At 44.2% G+C, this 21,126-nt stretch overlaps 1 protein-coding gene across 2 annotated transcripts in view; it reads right to left on the bottom strand.

Annotated features, from left to right (window-relative positions):
• The window catches only part of LOC138566940 (amino acid transporter heavy chain SLC3A2-like), a 440,795-nt gene that overhangs the window by 89,726 nt on the left and 329,943 nt on the right, over positions 1–21,126 (bottom strand). For both annotated transcript variants that reach the window (XM_069644698.1, XM_069644699.1), the window contains exon 7: positions 766–970. In XM_069644698.1, coding sequence (XP_069500799.1) covers positions 766–970 — 205 coding nt within the window. The remainder of the gene's footprint in view (positions 1–765; positions 971–21,126) is intronic.

Raw genomic sequence — 21,126 nt, 5'->3', positions numbered from 1 at the left:
TGGGTATCTAGAGTGGGAGAGAGCCTAATGGGACACAGTTCACAGTAACCACAATGCAAAACCACCCAGATTTGACTTTCCTAAAAGAGGGAAAAAGGCCTAGTTATAAACACAGTGTAATGCTGTGTGTGATTATCATTAGCTTGTTCTTTTGCTCATCGGGCCAAGACAACCCCCTGGCTTGACTCTGCCTTGGCCCACCCAAGGACCTGTGTTGCTTGCCACCTCTAGTTGGGGAGGCCACTGCCGAGGAAGACCTAAACCTTCAACATTTTCCATTTTTATTTATATACATTGACAAAGTGGAACTTGGATCTACAGGTTGTTAGGGCACTCAAGAATGCAGGAGTGACCACATTTGAAAAAATAAAAAACAAGCAATCAAATAGCACCCGTCCTCTATGAAGACAGTGTCAAAAAGGAAGGGAATCTGCATATACAATACCATTGATACGGGCAAATTGACGCATACTGAGGCAGGGTCAAAGGTAACTGTGCACCAACCTTCGAGGGAAGCCATCATAGACAAGGCTAGAGATGGGAGCAAAGAAGGGTGGGGAGGGTGGAGACGATAGTGGGGATCAGAGTGGGCGATGGAATGCATGGAAGAGAAAGGGAAGATCAGGACAGAAGAAAATCACCTAAACACGTTCAGGGGAGCGCCTGGACCTGTGTGGCCTAATATTACACCTGTTGTGTAATCTTAATCTCCCACCACCCCAAAGGGTTCTCTCCCGCTTCCACACACTTCTCCGAGATTGTTACCGTCCAGCCAGGCCAGGTGGCTCCAGATGCAAGTGTGGCCTCGTCCACAGCGCCAGCCACACCTTGTGCAGACACGTTCCTTCCTTCTCCCAGGAGGGCGCAGCTGATGACGATCCCAGCATCTGATGCATTGGCTCCGGAGCCAGTACTGTATCGTGCTCGGAGGTCCTCACACTCGCCATCCAGGGCAGAAACTATCAGAATCCTAAGGGAATGAGGGGCAAGAGAAAAAAAAATGAAAATCAGGAGAATTAGAACAGACAGAAGTACAGACCACCTCTACACAGTGGTAAGAGCTGGCTGATTATTTTTCAGGGTTGGTGGGGCCCATTTCAATGTATTGGGGCCCCCCATGACTATAGTTAGAGAAAACCATCTAAGGCAGTAGGCCTGGGACAACCAGGGAAATCATGGGTATATCTTAGAGCCAAACGCCAGCCGAGCCAGGGAAATAGGCTTGCAAAACAGGGGACAGGCCTCCGACAAGGGCTACGGGGCAACAACAACAAAAGGGCTGGGGGAATGAAAAGGGACTAAAAGAGACTGGGTGAGAAAGGGGCTAAAAGGAGCTAGGGCAAGAAAATTGGCTAAAGGAGATGGATGCAATAAAAGGAGTTAAAAAGTGCAACAAAAGAGGCTGGTAAATAGAATGGGCTAAAAAGGGACTGGGGCAGGAAAAGGAGATAGTGTTACTTGTGAGTGTGGTGTTGAGAGCACTTAGTGGATGGTCAGGCGGGGAAGGAGGGAGAAACGGGACTGCCAGCACCCTGGGCGGAGTGGGGGTATTTTGTGGATAGTGGCACTGGGAAGGCAAAAGGGGCTGGCAGCACTTGGGTATGGGTTTGGGTGGGTTGATGGAACAGCGCCAATGTGTTTTTCTTTCCAAAGGGGGACTGAGGTTCATGGGAGATGAGAAGGACAGAGCGGGGTGTTTTGTGGAAGGGGTGGGGGTCTGGAGCAGGGAACAGCAGATGGTGACACTTGGAGGCGGGGCACTTGTGTTTTTGGGATGGGGCAGGGAGCTGGGACAGGGCCAAAAGAGGATGGTGGTACTGAGGCGGGGGGCACAGGGCCTGTGTTTGTTGAATGGCTGGTGAGGGGAAGAGTGGGGCCATGGGAGATGGCAAGGGGAGTGAGTGCTGTAGGAGCACAAAGAGGGGGTAGGTACAGACTACCCCCTCTTTGTGCTCACTTACCTTTATGTTTTTTTAAAAAAATGTTTATAAATGTTTATTGGTTTCAAAAGAGACAATGAACAAGACTACTATTGGCTGAACAAATCTAAATGAACAATTTACATTAATCCATAGCCGTCACATCAAATCATTATAAAGAAAAAATAAAATATTTTCAACATCAACAGTCTACTGAAGAGCAAGGACAGAAGGGAAAAGTAAGGATTTAAAAGGAAAAGTCAAGTTCTAAACAGGCCAGAACGATTCACTGGTAGTTAACATCTTCAACACTGGTTAGATTCCCGTTTTATCTTTAAGAAGATGGCTTCAACAAATTTGAGCATTTCAAGACAGGCTAGTGCTTTCGTCCCATGATCATACACTCCCACCTATTTAAATCGAGATCCATATACAACATCACATAGGACTTCTTCAAAAATGTTGATCGTAAGGTGGTTAATCTAGGGCAAATAGTCACCCAATGTACTAAGGTTTTTAATGACTCTTCAGTCTTGCAAAATCTGCAGTTTGCTTCACCTCAAGAGATTGGTTTCCTCTCGAAAGCTATTTCGTTGGCATGTAAAATATTTAATCTCACACGAAGGAGTATATCTCGATAGATTGGGGATGGAATTTTTTTTAAATATAATGGTAGGTTATTTAACCGTTTCTTTTCTTTTTCGTGATAGGGTCTTAAGGGATCTTGATTTCTCAATGTCACTGTTTCTATCCAGTCTTGTTTAATTTTTTTGTTTTTTTGATACTCATTGGATTGACGACTAGATCATCTTCACATACATTTCTCGCGTGCATTGTTGCAGCAACTTTATAGCGGCAAGTTTGAAACGTGGAATACGGACTGGAATCCCGATTGATGAAACTTTCAAAAGGAGAGTCTGCTTCAGCTAATTTGATTTTTCTAACTAATGTAATCGTTTTCCATAGAACCATGCTCTCAAGAGATTGAAGTCTCAATTCTTGGCGAATTACTGACATCTTCAGAGTGTTAGGTAAATGAAGGCATGTCCGCCAGAAAAGGCCCCAAGCAAAGGCCAGACTTTCCATCATATGCATAACAGGCCTTCGGCTCCGTATGTCACTATAGCTGCAACTTTTTGACGGTAGAATGATATAAGAGGTATCAATGAGTATTTTCCATATTTTTGGAGGATCTTGGAGCCTTGCGCTGCTAGACGTTTGGTTTTAAGGCCTAGGATCTGCTGGTGAGCGTTTCCATCGCAATTTCTGTTAATCAATACACCTAAATAATGCATTGAATTGACAATTTGTAGTTTCTTTCCATTTATCCACCAGTGTTGATTTTTAAGTTTAACATTTGAACAGACGACATCTATACTATTTTTGATTTATTGACATTGATAGTCATATCATTTATTTTCAAATATTGATGGAAACAGTCAAGCCTCCTCTGCAGACCCACTGGGGTCAGGTCCATTAAAACAATGTCATCGCAGAGAGTATCCATGGTGTTGGGTTACCATTTATTTTAGGTGGAAAAGCTCTTAGATCTGTTTGGGACTCTTTGATATCTGCAATATAGAGGCTAAAAAGGAATACGGCAAGCTTGCATCCTTGTTTCAAACCTCTGAGTGGCGATGTTCGACGAGAGTGAGCCGGAGTTTGAGAGTGTAATTTTTACCGAGGTGTTTGACTAAAGGGCGCGGATAAATCAGATCTCTAGGGCGGTTCCACTTTTCTAATTTGGTCCATAATATTGCACGATTGACTGGTGGGATCTCAAGCTTTTGGCAGGCCATGGGAAGGGTCAGGCCAGATCCCCAGCTTTGACATGGGCCGGCCCATCCCCGACAGGCTCACCCAGCTCTATCAGGCACCCATGGGGTGCTTAAATAATAATGGGAACAAGGGAATGCAGGGAGGATGTTAGTTGCTGCAGATTATCTTGGGGTGGGCAGCTAGCGAGGAGCTGAAACACTAGCAATTGTTTGTTGCCAGCAAAGCGCTACTTCAGATGAAAATGGAGTAAAAAAGCAACCAGTTCATAATCCTGCTAGATGCTGGGTGTCAGAAAAATCAGCCCGTAATGCACGTGCTGCAAAGTACATATGTAAAGTCTTAAATGAAGGTGACAATGGCCAGCAAAGCGCACATTTAATAATTTGTTTTTTTTGTGAGACTGCAAACAGGGGTGCAGCTAATCAAGGGGGCACTCCTAAGGCTTTGGTTCCATTCCAGCTGAAAACCCTGAAAGGCCCCAATGCCGTCCCAGACAGTGGTTAAACGTGCCAGGATCAAGGTTTATATGAAACGCCTCCATGTAAGGCATTCTCTGACCTTTGGGATTCAAAATCAACATCATGGTGGATATAAAAATGCATGGAAAGAAACCTCCAAGCTGAAATGTGAAAGGAGAATATGCTGCAGCAGCCATTTCGCCCATGCCACAGTGCCACCCAGGGGCCAACCCTGGTAGTTCATCTTCAGTTCAGAAAGACCGAATACATTCTAGTACTGCAGATAGGTGAAACAATTGTGCCTTTGACGATGGAAGCATGAATCTTGGCATATTTTAAGACCACACTCTATTGAACAATTTTGGCCATGAGGTCATCTCAGATATTTCTTGCAACAAAGTTGCCAGCACTTTTTTTTTTAAACATGTTAGTCATTTTGAACCTTAACATATTCATTGTTCAATCATTTACTTGTGGTCATTCAATGTTTATTGTACTCTCAGGAAGCATAAATTAAGCTTAATAGTACATTCTTTTTGTTAATAATTTATTGCAGAATATATAAATTAATTGATTTAGTCACGGAAAGAAAACCAAAAATATTAACAATTATTGATTGTTTATTTAATGCAAATACAGTGTCTTATATTACTGATTGTATGTTATTGTTCATTATTGAATGCATAGTGATACTATTCCTTAAAACAGATTATTGAAGATAGTTCCCCCTACCTTATTACAGTCAGTACAAAGAGTGCCACAATTACAAAGAGCAGTACACTGTGGTGCAGAACTTCCTACACTTGCACTGTAGTGCGCAGTCTTTCTCGCAGCCACACCATAAGAGTTGCCTGCAAGCTTGCGTAGCCTCCTTAGGGTTTTCCAGGATATTTCTTGTCCACCTTCATTCTCCTCCTTCCACCCCAATCAATTGGCGATTGAAGCTGTGGTGTCGCAAGCATCGTTTGGGCCCAGCATTAACTAGCCTGGTAGACCGCTCTTTTTGTATGCTGAGGAGGCAGATTGTCGATTGCTCTACTTTTTTGAGTAAATTGGTGTTTCCTTGCCTCATGAGCATGTTCGTCGCTGCTAGTATGGCCATATTACAAAACTACAAATCTCTCCAATGGCTTTAGCATTTCTTCTACCGTCTTTCAACTAGGCCGGTCAGCCAATACACAAAAAGCTGAGGTGACATCTCTGTATGCGTTCCAGGTGCCCTGTGCATTCCTCTTCCTCCAAAAAAAGGACACTGCTTCACAGACAGTTTGTGTGAAACGTTGGTAAGGCAGTACAAGGATCAGACCCCAAAGCTCTTGCTAACTCATAAGCACCAAAGAACTGGCATTTCTTCCCAACTCCAAATGCAACCCATAGTTCCTCAATGTCCAGACATTGTGCAGATGTGATGGCGAGAACTACAATGGTGTCCACAGTTTTTATTTCGGCTTTGTTATATCTATGCTGAACAGCATCACATAAATGGAGTAGGATGAGTGATGAATCCTTCGGAAGTCCTCACAGAGACCTAAGGTCTCCTCCCAGGTGACCAGGGAGAGTCGGACGCTTTCTGATCCTGACCTTGGGGGCAGTGTTCTGCACGAGGATCACCTGGTAGGAGAAAGGGACCAGGGGAATACGAGCACTGAGTTGGGTGAGAAGCAGTATTTGTCCTCCTCAAGGGAGGACATCTACTCAATGCCAAAGTATGCAATTGCTTGTTGTCATAACACTCTTTGTTCACAAAGTTAAACTTCTTAATATGGACAAAAATACATCTTTAGGTGTTGAGAGAAATGAAAACCCTTCTAAACAGAGACTTATAGAGGTAGAAGCTCCCCTAACTATGAAAGGTACAGTGAAAAGGCGACTGAGTAATAACTCTAAAAAACGTTATTTCTCGATAAAATCAAGTTCTGTGGTTGATCCTTATGATAATCCTTTAAAGAATAATCAAGATAGAAAAACTAATCTTTGCATTGGGGACTTCAAGTTCTATAATCCCAGAAGTACTGGGACAAAGAAGAGGCCTAAAGAGGAACAAGACTGCAAAGTGCAGTTTGCAAATGGGAATGACCCACAACTGAGGGGGACTGGGAGGTTTAAAAGGCCCCCTCAGGTGCAGGCCATTAGATTGCAGATGGAGCTGAGATTGCAGCAAGAACTGAACAGTGTTGAGGGGTGGAGGAGTTGTAAACTCTCCATGTTGCAGCAGAAGCAGAGACCAGACGTGGGAGAAAACGCCAGGACCACTATTGAGCAGAGAGCAGTAGCTGGTCCTGGGTCTGTGCCTCCCGAAGTCTTAACTGCAGAGGCTGTGTGGAGAGAAGCGAAACTGTTAAAAGCATTCCTCTCTACCAGGCTGTCTATGGTGGCAGGCGAGCACCAAAGACCCTGCAGAAGCAAAGGGGGCTCCGTGTACCAGTGGCACGGGTGGCGGCAGACTGAGATCAGCAGGTTGCTGGGTCGTGAGAAGCCGCTGAAGGGAAGTACCTGTGAGCAGCGAGGGAATCGCATGAGCACACCTTACCTGGCAAGTGCACCAGCTGAGAGTGACACTGCGCTCAGAGACCGCTCGCGTGCTCGATACAGGTGGTTTCACATTCAGAAACGCTTCCGTGTGTGTGAAATTGATGCCAAGGGCATTTTTGAATACCGAACTATCAGAAACAAGAGGAAACATTTTTGCAAAACCTCATGACTGTATTCTTAAGCATGTCAGTTTATGCAGAACCCAGCAACAAGAGGGGGGCAATACTACTAGATCCTAATGCGAACTACCATTACCCTAGCCAAAAGAAAGCAAAGGCATGACCATTTCAAATCAAAAGATATTGCCAAAGACAGGAGGGGACTACTGAGAGTTCCAGGGGTTTGGGAGTTTATTGCCCATATTAAAAGAAGACCATAACAAAAGCTGGTATGAACCCACATTGCCAAAGCCAAGGAAGAAGCAGAGTAAAACCATATCCTTGTCTGTATATGGTTAATAAAGCAGTTGGGAAACCAGCGTGGCAAGAAGGCTACCCTTCTGGAAAAGGTTGTTCAGAAGGAGAGTAGCATTCCTTGCAGAGGTTCTGGAATGTACAAGGGGGTACTAAAGAGCACCAATGTGAATCTTGCCTTTCCCGAAGAATTGCTTCAATCCTAAAGTTGTAAAGTAATGAACACTGCAAAGCTGTTGTAAATTGATCTTAACCACAGATGCACCTGTTTGTAAATTACTGTCTGGACAGGGAAGTACACCCAAACAGCGAACTTTGAAGTAGTAGGCCTGGTATGGGAGTAAACCATGTAGAAGTTGATGAAGTGCTGTGAAGTGGTTTTGGCAAATTATCCAGACAAACATTTATGGCTGAAGCAAGAACTATATAAACCTGCTGAAGAAGTGTTACATGACTTCAGAAATAATAAGTTGTTGTAGAATCATCCTGACAAAGGCTATTATGTTAATACTGGTGAATTAAGGAAATATTCTTTTTTTATGTGAAGATTACTTTTAGTCTTAATATTGCAAGAGGTAGACCTTTTTGTTGAACCACTGGAGTATTAGAACTTTTAGGTGTGGAGTTGGAGTCAAAAAGAACTGGTTGAACTTTTGCAAAACAGGATTGCCTCATTTCTTTTGAACTGTGGAACAAAATCTGGTTTGAACCTGGGGAAGGGAAATTCACCCAGATCATATGTAGAAACTGTTAGTATAGGGTGAAAACTGTTATATTTTGTTGCATTAGAACTGCCATACATTACCATGTTGAGGTACTGTGTGTATACGTGTGAGGGAAAGAGACCTTTTGTTAGAGTTTCCTTTAGTTTATCTTAGGCAGGGAAATCCTTATCAGGGATAGTGAGACGTTTATCCAACCGGAGTTAATAAAATTACATCTTTTGAAAAACCTTCAAAAAGTTATCCACCTCAAATTTGTGACCCCTCGGTCTGCTTCTTTGTGTGAGACAGTCACAAGATATCTAGACTATTTAAAGAAAGAACATTGGTACTATTTATGGTAATTACCTGCTTGTTCGGGTCAATAGTGGTTAACGTTTTTGCAACAATTCAGTCTTATTTTCATCAACCCAGAGAAAATCCTGCCACTTTTTAGGAAGTGCGTTTTTTGGTTCAACATGTTTCTGAACACTTTCTCCTTTTTCCAGCTTTGAGACAAGTATAGTATCAAGAGAGACAGATGCAAAAGCAACATTTTGGAAACCTTTATAGAAAACTTTGTTGGGTTGGTGTAATGCCTAACTGACCCCTACTCTAAAGGGGCTGTTCCCTCAACTGAAGTGCCTAGGGGCTGTCTATGTCCGTAAGTCCAAAACCAAAGTCTGTGCGTCAAAACCTATGCTTGCCTTCACTCTTAGACAAAATGTGTTCTGGGGTCTTCTTAAAGAAAAATGGGGACTCAAAAAGAAATGTAAACCACAACTGGTTCCAGGTGGCCTTACCATCAGGTGTAGTTCTGTAAGTTTCAGAAAGAAAGATAGTTCAACACAAAAAGGGTTGACCTTGGTACCTTCCACACAGGGATCTCACAGCACATACAGTTCTCAAGGTCTCTGGGTCGCCTGGGGATCTCTTGCCCAAACTTTACTCCTTCCAGTTCCAAACCAAAAAAGAAAAAAAAACAGTTCTGGTCAGGCCTCTCTGGTTTCCCTTCCCCAAGCTTAGGCCCCTCTGATCTCAAACAAAGGTTCACACAGTTCCTTCCATGGGGCAGTGTCAGAGACTTTCAAAAATGCTGGGCTTTTGCTCCACCCCTGTGCAATCATTGACTTCTGACCCCTCTTCTCACGCTTTTCATCTTTTCTTCTGTCTTCTTTCACATTTTCTTTTCCCTTTGCACTACACTCTAGCACCTATTCTCTCTTTGCTGTGCCTCTTGCACACTCCTCTCGTTTTGTTGTGCCCCAGGCGCACACTTTTCACTTTGCTGTGCACCCTTGCACCTTGTTCTCTTACTTTTGGGTCGCTGGCACACTCTTCGCTTCCCTTAAACTTTCAAATATACTCTTGTCTTTCAGGTCGCTCGGGCCCGCTCTTCTGCTTTCCCTGAGGTTTTAAATGTACTCCTTTCTGTCTTTTGGCTCGCTCGTGCGCTCTCTTCTGTCTTTTCCCATCTTGGCGCAGCTTGTGCACCTTGGCTTCCTTGCTTTTCTTTTCCCGTGCTGCTTTCCACTTTCAAATCTCTGTTCTAGCCACATGAATGCCACTGGGTTTCGCTCCCTCGCCTGCTACGACACTCACTCAGATATCTCAGCACTGGCAAGCAGCTTCTTCGGTTAATGTGGGCCAAGGTCAAGGTCTCACCATCTGCCCCTCAGGCACCCCTTTGACTAGCACACGTCCCAGGGAGACGAGCACTGGCCTTGATATAGCCAATAATTAGCAACTCGCCTCACTCCAGCTCCATGGAGACAAGGTTCCCTCGCCATGCTGCAATCCGCCAGCCAGATAGGATCAGCATCCCGGCTTCCCGCTCTCCTCCGGTCTTTCCAGGCTTGTTGTGCTGCAGCATCCATGTTCCAACCAGCAACCCCAGCTTGCTTATCCTCTCTGGCAGAACTACACCTTTTATACCCTAATTTAGGGTCAAGTGGAATCCGGTGTGAATGGTTAAGGTAAACAGCCTGACCTTGCTTGACTCTATTAGTGGGAAAGCTTAGTGATATAATGTGGTAGGCTTCTCTTTGCTCTTTACTGTTATGTCGATTGGATAATCTTCACTGCTCTTGATCACCTCTTCTTCGTCCCAGTACATGCTGGAAAGGGAGTGCGGGGAGATGCAATGGGATTGGAAATTTCCAATAAAAGATGAGGGTGAGCGTTTTGCTGTATAATGGGAAAAGGGAGAATAGCACGTCTCGCCTTTCGGCATTCTCCTCCCAATCCCCCATGACCCTCCACTCAGATGATCCTCCCTCGCTTGTCCACCCCAATGTCGGACCCAAAAGCGACGGCCCTTCCCTGTCCACCTGAATGGAGGTTCCCGGGGGAGTAGGTGGGAGAATACCATCAGGTTTCTCACAATGCACATGTCATTGTTCAGGCTGTCAGGCGTCTACACATCCCAGATATCTAGCCTTTTAACATATTGAAGCGGAGGTTTGATGCAGGATATGAACTGGCATAATCTTATAATGTATTCACAAATCCTGTTGACAATTGCAGCGCTGTCAACGATGTCATTTGGATTTCTGATTTGTAAGTAGTGTTTTTTCCCTCCCGGGTTAGGTTCTTCCAGGCAAATCAATAAATCTGACTTTATTTCCAGTTGTTAGGCTCCCTAACCTTGCCAGCGATGGAGGATAGGCTTGGTGTTCATGTCTAAAGAAATCATCCAGACCTCATTACACATCTGTGATGCATTGACGAGCCTAGAAAATAGTGAGCAGTCATTCCTCAGTGATATCAGTTGTAATGGTTTACTTGACTTCACGACCTGGAGGATGGCTGAAGAGGTGGAGGTTATTCCACTTATTAGAATCTGCAATGCTTTTAGTTTGATTAATAAGCCTGTCGCTGACATAACTCATACTGGTGAACTCCAGTGTTTTCAATATTTAACAATGTGTCTGTAACTGCTCGATGTACTATATTTCTGTCAAGTACTATTAGATCACAGTTGGTTTCACTAAATGCGTTTCCCTTATCCTGCACTGCACTGCATGAGCAAAATCCATCTGTGAATGCTTGCTGGCCTCATGGTGATGCTAATCTTTTTCCAATCTCTTCGTCTTTGTAGAATTAAATTAAATCGATGCAGAGCTGTTGGTTTTTGGCCAGGCCTACAGATCCTCCACCACCTTTAACTGATGAAATATGTTATTTATGGATCTGATCAATGGCAATAGCAGAGAACGCACGCTTTGACTTTTTTGTGACAAACATTCCTGTCAGGAATTTTGCATAGGTGTTAGGGTGATGCTTTTTAAGTGAAGTCATATCACGTAAGTGCACAGGAATCCATGGTGCACAGTGAGCATGGTCCAAGGAAAAGAACCAGGGAACAATGCTGGACAGAGCCTCTAAATACATTGGAAATCTCCTTCTCGTATTGTTCTTAAAAAAGTCATCAAAAGGTATTCTAGTTTCAGATTGATGTACCAGAATCGAAATTGGGTACAGATACATGCCTTTCTTTACACCAGTCTTCAAGTGATTTCACTTGACTGCAATCCTCTATGTCTTGGCTGTAGTCGTTGTAGGTCTGCTGCAGAAGTAAAGGGCGTCTACTGGCTGTGATTTTATGAGCCATACAAGTACAAGTCACATGGGAACCTTTTATAAACTAATCCGCTTTTTCCAGCTGTGGTAATATCAGCCTAAACAAGAGCTCCAGTCCACCCACTTTCATCCAAGATATTTCAAAGAACCTTGAGAACTCCCATCTCAATATGGAATGGAGCCCATCAAATATTATAATGAATGGATCTTTGCCATAAGTTGTTGGCCAGTTCCACCGATTTGTTTTGCAAATGCATAGAGTGGCTGGTCAAACGTAATGATTAGACTGTGTCTAGGATTAAGGCCTTTAACTGCTGTCTTCACAGTATCCATTGAATGGTGAATCATGGCCACTGACATAGCATAGTCTGCAAATAGAGGAACCAGGGATGAAAGTGTTAATTCACCATCTTTTGGCGATGCTTCTTGTTGACTTGTGTGGTATGCTGCCCAGGTGATTATTTCATCTCCTAGTAGGTTGTCACTAGCCAGAACCTGTGTTACATGATAGGTTATTCATAGCACGATATGAATTCCCAAGGGTTTCTAAGCACGGACCGGAGATCGAACATGTGTTGCTCTGTGTTGTCTTGCTTCCAAGGCAAGCGCATTGCTCCCTAGCTATCCTCCCGAAGTACACGTTTCAGCCAGGTGTACTCTTTCACCACAGCTTGCGGTGTACTTGGTAGTCAACTAAGTTCAATTCTACTCGGACAATCGGTTCACATAGGAGGAACACTGGGCATGCTGGTGTAGCACTTTGCCGACACAGATCCAGTCTTCCTGGCCCTGCCTTTCAGTGCAACTCACTCTGGTGCTGGGACCTCACACTGCCCCATGGCCTCTTTCCCCACCCACTAACCACTTCTACCTTCCTCACCCACTCCCCACATCATCCAAACCCAGGCATCACTTTACCTGCGGTTGCCTCGTCGTCGCCAATTTTCAAAACCCTGCTCTTTCCCATCCACTACTATGGCAGTCATGGAAAGGGAGAAGGGACTACATGCAACTTCTTCCTACATCCATGGTGGCCATTTTTGTTTTATTTTTTAAAGTTGATAAGGACCATTTCTTACCTATAAAACTATCTATATCAGCAACCTGGAAAGCATGCCGGGATGCTAATAGCTATAAACACCTAATTGGGCTGACATTACCAGTTAGGTAATGGAGCCAATGCTCACATAAAGGCACTTGCTTTTGAGAAGGCCTGTAACTCTGGCCGGGGCCATTACTTGACTGGTAATGTCCACCCACATCTGGGTTTATTGCCCAAGTATTAATCGGACCATACAGTTTATAGCAATTTGGTATTTTTATTAAAGAAATGGGGAGCTCACTTTGTAAGAGCTTGCTTTAAATAAGAGGTACAACAATGGTATCATATAAGTGGAGTTCTTCAGGTTTGCAAGTAGGCCTGGGCATACCCCTCAAAAGGACCCACAAATATTCCTGGGTCACTGTTTTGGAAACTGACTTGCAGATATTTGTGCGTCACTTTGATGAGGCAAACCTAGGTAAAATCACATACCAATACACCCCTGTGACTCCCTCACCTTCTACGACAGCAGCCTAATAAATAAAAAAATGTGAACCTGTTCCACTGCTATGTTGGGGCATACCAGGCACTAGCATGACCGTGATGCACATGATGGGGCCCCAATATGGCATCACAGGTTGCTGCCCTCTCACAGCGGGGTGAACCTTCAGTTTTTCTGAACAAAATACTGAAAGATTTGAAGTTGGCGTAACCTCAAATCACACAAAAATCAAAGGTTTGGGTTTCACTCAATCTATTTCACCGAGTCCTATATAACAGCTATTGGACTGCATTTTATTAAGCATAATTTCTGCAAAGTGTATAGATTTTTGCCACACTATTTTGAAATTACTTACACAAGAATGAGAGATGCGCGTTAAGGCAGGGGGTGGGAAAATAGACACAAAGCTAGATGTCCTCACTAATAAAGTTGACTTGCTGCAACTGCGCCTTGACAAACATGGCGCTAAATTGAATGAAGCACAGACCTGGATCTCGGATCTTGAATATTCAGCGACTACTACTGCAATTATACTTTGAGCAATGTAAGATTCATTGAAGGCCATATCAGCAAAGAATGAGGACTTGGAAGGGGTTGTGCAACGAAGAACAATATTTCTCTCATCGGGGTACGAGAGGCACAGGCCACTGAACACATGCATGAATTTGTGGAGAAGCTCTGCAAAGCAGGGTTTGATCGAAAGGAACTCTCCCCTTTGTAGTGGAACGGCCCATAGGATTCCTACATTCTGACCAGTACCCGGTGCACAGCCACGGCCCATTATCATACAGTGACTCAATTACCGCAACAGTGATGCCATCATTCGAATGTCCAGGATTCAAGGGTGAACTGGTTTATGATGGGAACTAGATCCAGATTTTTTCCAGACTTTGTTGATGGTTCAGGCGTCCAGGACATTTGCTGGTGGGAAACTGGTCCTGTGAGAGCGAAATATTCGGTACTCTATGCTGTTCCCTTCTAAGCTCCGCATTCAGCATGAGGGGAAAGTTAATTTCTTTACATCACCAGAGATCGACAGCTCCTTCACTGCGAGAATCAAGAAGACCCAGCACAAAGGGAGTCTGATGCCTGGAGAGGGAGTGGCAAGGAGCAGTGGTGCAGACCGAGACGACCCATGAATACCACTATCAATGAAATTGGTTGTCTCTGGTCATGACATGAGCAGGCAGGCCTGAATGCTTAATGGTATAAATGGAGGGAGGGTGACCTGCCTGCATACATTATTCAAATGAGCGAGATTCTATATGGGCTGAAGTTGAATGCAGTGCAAGCACCTCGTGTGACAACTGCTTTAGTTTTGATCATTAGGTGGCTTGGGGGTTTTGTCGGTTCCAATTGGGGTTGTCCTGTGGCTGGGGGTGGGAGGGAGTCCTAAGGGGATGTTGCAATGTTATTGTGGTTAGGAGTGCACCACTTACGGCAGCTCACCCCTGTGAGGTTGGGGGTGGTGGGGAATACTTTACCACAGCATGTTATTATGCATTGGTCGGGATACACTATAAACTGAATTGGGCCATTGAGTGCTTAGTACAAGATCCGGAAAAGGGTAAGTGTCTGGGGGCGTCATCGTTATTATTTATCTTATTCTGTACATTACACGGGAGTCGCAATTCTTGTCCACTTATCCCTTGGATTCCATCTATAGGAGGTCCTGAAAGACCAGGAGGGAAGGGCGCTGATGGTAGTGGGTCACCGTGTGATTTTTTCGAAAACAATTTCATGGGGGATTTAAAAAAAAAAAACTAAAACAGCAAAAATAACACCGAATTTGTTTTTCTATTCGGCTCCCTCCCCAAAAGCCTGTTTTGCTATGAGTTTTAGCCCACCCCAACCACCTCTCAACCAGTTTTATCCCCTTAATCCCCCGACACCAGGTAAATAAAAATAAAATTAAAAAAACAACAATTTTGGCGTTTGTGTTTCATTAAAAAATCCCGCTCTGAAATTGTTGACGCTGAAATCACTGGATAATGTGGGTTACACAGGGGGCGTTGAGGTTGCACTCATTAATACTTATGCTCCTAATTTGGATGACCCCGGGTTCTTTGATTGGGTACTACATAAAATAGCTTTGGTGGGAAACACGGTTGTGCTTTGGGGAGGCGATTTTAATACTGTGCTTGACCCTGGAATGCATATGGATATCTACTTTCTGGCTGACTAACATGGGTGTGCTATGTTATGTAAGGTAATAAGAGTGGTAGGGCTTTACTGAAACACAGTAACTGCTGTACTGCCCACCCAAACCACACTTACCCTATTAGTCGCAGACTGATGGCGGCAGTCTTCTCAGGTGAACACGGGTAAACACAGACTGGAGCTGCTTCTTCTGGAGTGGCCCATTGCCTTGGGGCCCTTAGCCAAGGGCTGCCCAGGCAGAGGCTGCCGTGGGTGGAGGTCTTAAAGTGGCCCATTCGGCAAGCCTGTGGGTTGTGTTGGAAGTGGTGAGAAGGAGGAACAAGGAAGCGGGTGGGAATCAGGAAAGGGGGGGGGAGATGCAACAAGGAGCGCAGAAATGTAAAATAAAAACACCTTTACCCCAAAAAAGCAAATGGAAGCATGGGCCTGCAGCTGTGAATTTACCAGGCAGGATGAACATTTTCAAGATGCCTTTGAAGTTGTTAAAATCACCAATTCGCCTACATTAGGTTTGTACTTGGAAAGTTTTCTTAATGTAGAAGTGATAACCTCCATCTCAGACACGGCCGTTTCAATATAACCAGTGGCCATAGTGAGGACTTTGTTGACAGAAAATTGAGAATGGATGAATCTAAAGTGAGTTGCTTCAATGGTAGCTTGCTCCATTCATGCGTTTGTAAATTATTTTCCATTAACACAAATATCATGCACCTTTGGGGTGCCTGCAGTTACCTGCTCACCTGTAGCATGGCACCCGAGATTTGTCACAGATTCTGCCTCACTCAAGGAGCATTCCTGAATTGTATGGTGGAAACATAGAAAGCCTCTTTTCTTAAAAACATTCAAGTTCCTGCTACACATGAAAAAAAGCTGACCATATTAGAACGTTCACACTAATTGAGGCAAACACACGTGAGAAATGTTTCCAAGTACAGAAGAACACTTAGTTTGCATTATTGAAAGGTACTGCAAATGTAACTGCACCTGTAAAAGAAACTCTTGTCATTTTATAAGCTCACATATTCAGTGTGTCAAATGTAGCACTTTTGTATTTTATGCAAGAAGAAATTGGAAAAAATGACTGTGAATTGCAATGTGCTGTTTATTCAGAATATGTTAAACACAAAATTAGAGAAATCACTGTAAGGGATTTATAAAGAATAACTTGTGCAATGTCAATAGAACAGAATTAAACAATCATTCTATAGATATATTGTGGCCTTTGGCAATGTCGGTTTTGGCAATACTTTCTGGGAACCTCATAATAAACGTATTTCCGTTTAGCCCTACATACACCGTTAAATGGGAGTAGGGTTGAAATCCCAGGAGATTATCTTGGCCAACAGGAGAAAATTGACCTGTAGTGTTAATGCCAAAGAAACGCATTACTTTCCTTATAACAGACCCATATGTTCAGAGCCTCTGACTGAGGAGATGCACCCACTCACATGGACTCACCTCAAGACAAATAGTCTTAGAAAAATGCATCTTTGCATCCAGAAGAGCTAAATCCATTCAGGAGATACAATCTAAACAGAGCACATGACATGGAGCTCTCTTTTACAGGATACATACTTCAAAGGCTGACATGTACTTCAAGATGTCATACCCTGAACTAGGTCGCCAATAAAATCTACCATTTGCTGAGCCACAAAAGGCTTTGCAAACAAAAGAGATCGGTCAGCCATCCCTATTAAACACCGAATGAAGGTTTTACAATGGGGTCTCGGAGAGCCGCTTACATGGTTTATTGTGCTGACGAGCAGAAATGTAATGGGCCAATTGAATTAATATTATCCATGTATTTAAAGAGTGATTTTCGCTGTGACTCCACAACCATATAACTTACAGCCACAATAAAAGGTGTTTTGGAGCTATGGGATTCTCCTATACAAAATTAGCCTAAACACAATATTTGTAGATTAAAAAATTCAACATATTAATACTCAAGTCATATTTCATTGCACATACTTGTGCCGAGTGTCTGAATTTGTGAGGATTGTGTGAATCCAAAAATACAATTTGTCATGTTGCCATCATTTCATATAAGATAAAGCATGATTTTGTCTGCAAAGTGTACAATCCTATCTAGTCACATGTGCAGAAATATGATCAACCTATTAAAATTAAGGGGCATATTCCCTGGGTGTATCAATCTGTTAAGCCATCCAAAAAAGTGATTGTTTAAAAGTGCAAAGTCAACAGACCATGTGGGAATATAACCCTTTATTTAAGCAGAAACACACAGGGAATAGAGCAAGGCGCTCTGGGATTGTGAAGGCTGCAGAAAACACCTGTTGCAAATAGAGGAGTGCTGAGCTTCGATATTATCTGGAGGTGATTGGGTCTCATCGCTTCAGTGACATCCTTCACTAACTTTTGATGCTACATTCTCCTCCAACTACCATCTTACTACACACTCCTAAATCCCTCCCTCTACACGGCCTTGGATTACACCCAATCTGCAACCTGAAAACAATGAGGGGGAAAAAGCTTTGTGCTTGGAAAAGGTCAAGACACTCCTCTGATCTCCAACTCTATCGCACTGCCAATCAGGACTTCTATCCCTCTCGTTTCATCTCCCAACGTAAGCCCCTCGAAAAAGCTCTTCACTCAATTCTCTCACTGCCATCTCCTCTACTCTTTCTGCAAGTGATCTTGCTCTCCACTTTGCTTCTAAAGTTTCTACAATGCACAATACCCTTGCTACTTACCTTCTACCCCCCCCCTTCTCCATTTTTCCCACCACTCCTCCCCTATTCTCCTGCTATATCTTCTTTTGCCCCCACCAATCCGGATGAGATTCTTGCCATACTCCTCAAGGCTACCCCTTCCTATGCCCCTACTGTCCTACCGCTCAGTGGCAGCAAGGATGCTGGTAAGAGAGCTCAGCGGGTTGAGCACCCACTGCTGTGATTTGTGTGTGATCTTCAGGTCACTGGTTCAAATCCTGACATGGCCAACGCAGCCTTTCATCCTTCCGAGGTTGTTAAATGAGTACCAACCTCATTTCAGTGATATTGTATGTAAACATGTTCTATGAAAGTGCTTAGGCGTAAGCGCTATATAACTAACGCAGCATCATCGTCATCACTGTGCCAGCACATTGTGAAACCCATAGCTCCCAGTGTTGCTCCACACCTTGCTTCCCTCTTCAACTAATCTTGATCCTACAAGAAAGCTAGGGTCACCCCTCTCCTTAAGAAACCTGGTCTAGATCCTAACTGTCATGCCAACTTGACCCAGTTACTCTTCTACCACAGTATTCCAAAATCCTAGAGTGAATAGCATTCAACCGACTCACTGAGTTCTTTGATACTCTCATCCTCGCAGACCATCTTCATAAGAGCTCTGCATTCTACCAAGAAAGCTCTCCTCAATGTCAGCAACTTCATCTCTTCCGCTTATGCTAAGTTTTCATCTATTCTTATTCTTGTCGACTTTGCTGCCACATTCAATACCATCAACCATTCTGGCCTTCTCTCTAGATTATCTCTCCTTGGCATCAGAGAACAGACCCTCGCGTGGTTGCTCCATACCTTGCCATGCAACACTTTCAGGGGTCCTGAAACAGCCTTACCACCCCACTCACCCCAATTAATGTTTGAGTTTCCCCAAGAGTGTCTTTGGTCTTCTTTTCTTCATCAGCTCTTGGCACCCTGATCTCCAATCACAGCTTATATCAACTCTTCAATGATGACACCCCAATATTCTCCTTTCTTCCCTTATTCAAGGAGCTGTTGCCAGAAATGTCAAATAATGTTAGAGAGAATTCTCTGTTTAGGCTGAATTTCCTAACCTAGCGAGTCCCCCAGCAGCTTTGCTGGATTTCTGGAGTTAGTTTTTTTCATCCTGCCAAGAGTGAGACTCTTTCTCCCACTCTTGAACATGATTTGTGGTATTTCTTTGAATGTTAATGTGTTCTATGGGCTATGGGGTCTTTTACTCCATAGGGTCTCATGTGTTTTGCTATGTGTGTTACACCGCACCCTCCGTGCCGTAACACTGGGGTGTCCTAGAGGATCCCCACCATAGACTCCATACCCTGGGACTGACTACTGTCTCCCAGGGCATGTAAAGTCACCATGGGCTTTACTAGACCTAAATTTACTAACAGAACCAGTACAAACCATCCTATTGTGGACGTACTGGTAGGGGTAATTCGATTACCCCAGGGTCTGTTGTTCGAGGGGTCACTGCCCCGTCCCCCCTCGTCGAGTTTTGGCTGGTGGCAGTGGATACTACTTTTTATATTCGACCGCAAATATATTCCTATGGGATTCTTCCCATTGTTCGAGGCTAATACTTTTTCACATTAGTCTCTAACATACCGCCGGTTTATTTGTCTTAAATAAATCCACCGGTTGGTATTTTCTGCCAGAACTCGGTTTTTAAAATGGCGTATGTGTTCGCCTCCAACTCTGAACCAAAGGTCGAGCCCTTTGTTCCACTTTTGGCGGGCTTCTGCACAGAAGCCCTCCAGAGTGGTGCCTTTCTGTCTGGGTACCACAGGGGGTGCGGGAGGGGGTTTAGGCACCCTGGACTGAGTTGCCTTGCCAACTCAGGTCGCACTCTTGTGTGATTGGCCCAAGTGGTGAGCCGCCCCGCTCACCACTTAGCATGTTTGAGTGACAGCTAGGCTAAGTGAATGGGGGTTTTCTGCATAAAAGCAGGGCTTTTGGGACTGGAACTTCAGAAGTCGCCACATGACCTAAGAATCCGACGAGGGTAAAGCTGAGCCGACCTGCAACGACGACACCTCCGGTGGAGTCCTGCTGAACCGACTCACCACTTCCCAACGACAGAGGAGATCTCCCTGCTGGAGAGTCTTCTTCCCTTGACTGGTGGGAACAACCGGTCCCTTGCTTTTTCTTCGCTTCCAGGACGTCTAGTGGTCGAATTGCCCGTGCTGAGCACCCCGGAAACCGGACAGCCACTAACCACTGTACCGCGACCAAAAGTGGTGCCTTGTGATTGAGCACTCCGCGGCTGGTCTCTTCCCTGGTGGTGCAACGATCTTCAACTTTTCCTCGACAACGAGATCCTCTCATCTTCTGGCAAAGCCCGGACTTGCATCCACCACCAGGAACAACTGCCCCCGCCGGAGCCTTCTCTTCACTTTCAAGGTACTGTGTCCGCCTGGCTTCCCTTGAACCGGTTAGCATGAGGTGTCTTAAATCCTTACCTTTCCACCGGGTCACCTCCAGACCTTTTTAACTTTTGTTCTAAAATTGGTCCAACCTTTCTGTGACATTTTGCTACAAAGACTTGAAGGGCATTTCCACTGTGATACTTTTGGGACATACCGCCTTGCCTCTCTCCGAGTGGGCCTGGCCTCTGAACTTTGTGATCTACAGTAGACCCTGCCTTGCATTTGCTTCGTAAAAGTGTTAATACTGAGTTGGTTTCATACCCTGCCTTTTTCTCTCCCTTTCTAACGAATACTAGAGTGCCATCTAGGTTAAAGCATTCACCTCTGTCTGCAAATAAGTGGTGCCGTTGAACCTAGACTTGTCGAAATATGGTTATGGGATTGATATAATCATATAGTAACTGTGATTGAAGTTGTTTGGCATATTAGTGCCAGTGTGTTTTCCATAGATGTGTTTTTAAATAAATAATTATATATCTTTACACCCAAGCTCTGATCAGTGTCTGCTTGTTCTACTGTGTAAATTGCCCTATCCTGTATACTCCAAATACGGCCTAACTCGTCTTGAGAGAAGTCTGACTGCTCAGCCACAGCTACCAGGTAAATCTAGGTGGTACAGACTGCTACCAATAGGGTTTACTGCTAACTCATGTAGTCTTAAACTTTTTGCAGTGGTCCCAGAGGGAACTGCACAGGTTTCTGCCTAACAAATGTCAAACTGTCTCTGCACCATCAAATATTGGATGGCGTTTCACTCGCTCATACTCAACTCCACTAAAACTGAAGTTCCCTACTTCCCATCCAAAAAGGCAATTTCTTCCTTTTCCCCTCTTCGACTACCTTCCTTACTCTGCTTCCGCCCGTAATATTGGTGTTCTCTTCAACC

The sequence above is a fragment of the Ambystoma mexicanum genome, chromosome 2p (genome assembly GCF_040938575.1).
Source record: "Ambystoma mexicanum isolate Mex_15411 chromosome 2p, UKY_AmexF1_1, whole genome shotgun sequence".
In the NCBI taxonomy this organism is placed as follows: Eukaryota; Metazoa; Chordata; class Amphibia; order Caudata; family Ambystomatidae; genus Ambystoma; species Ambystoma mexicanum.
This window is presented reverse-complemented; position numbering and strand designations above follow the sequence as displayed.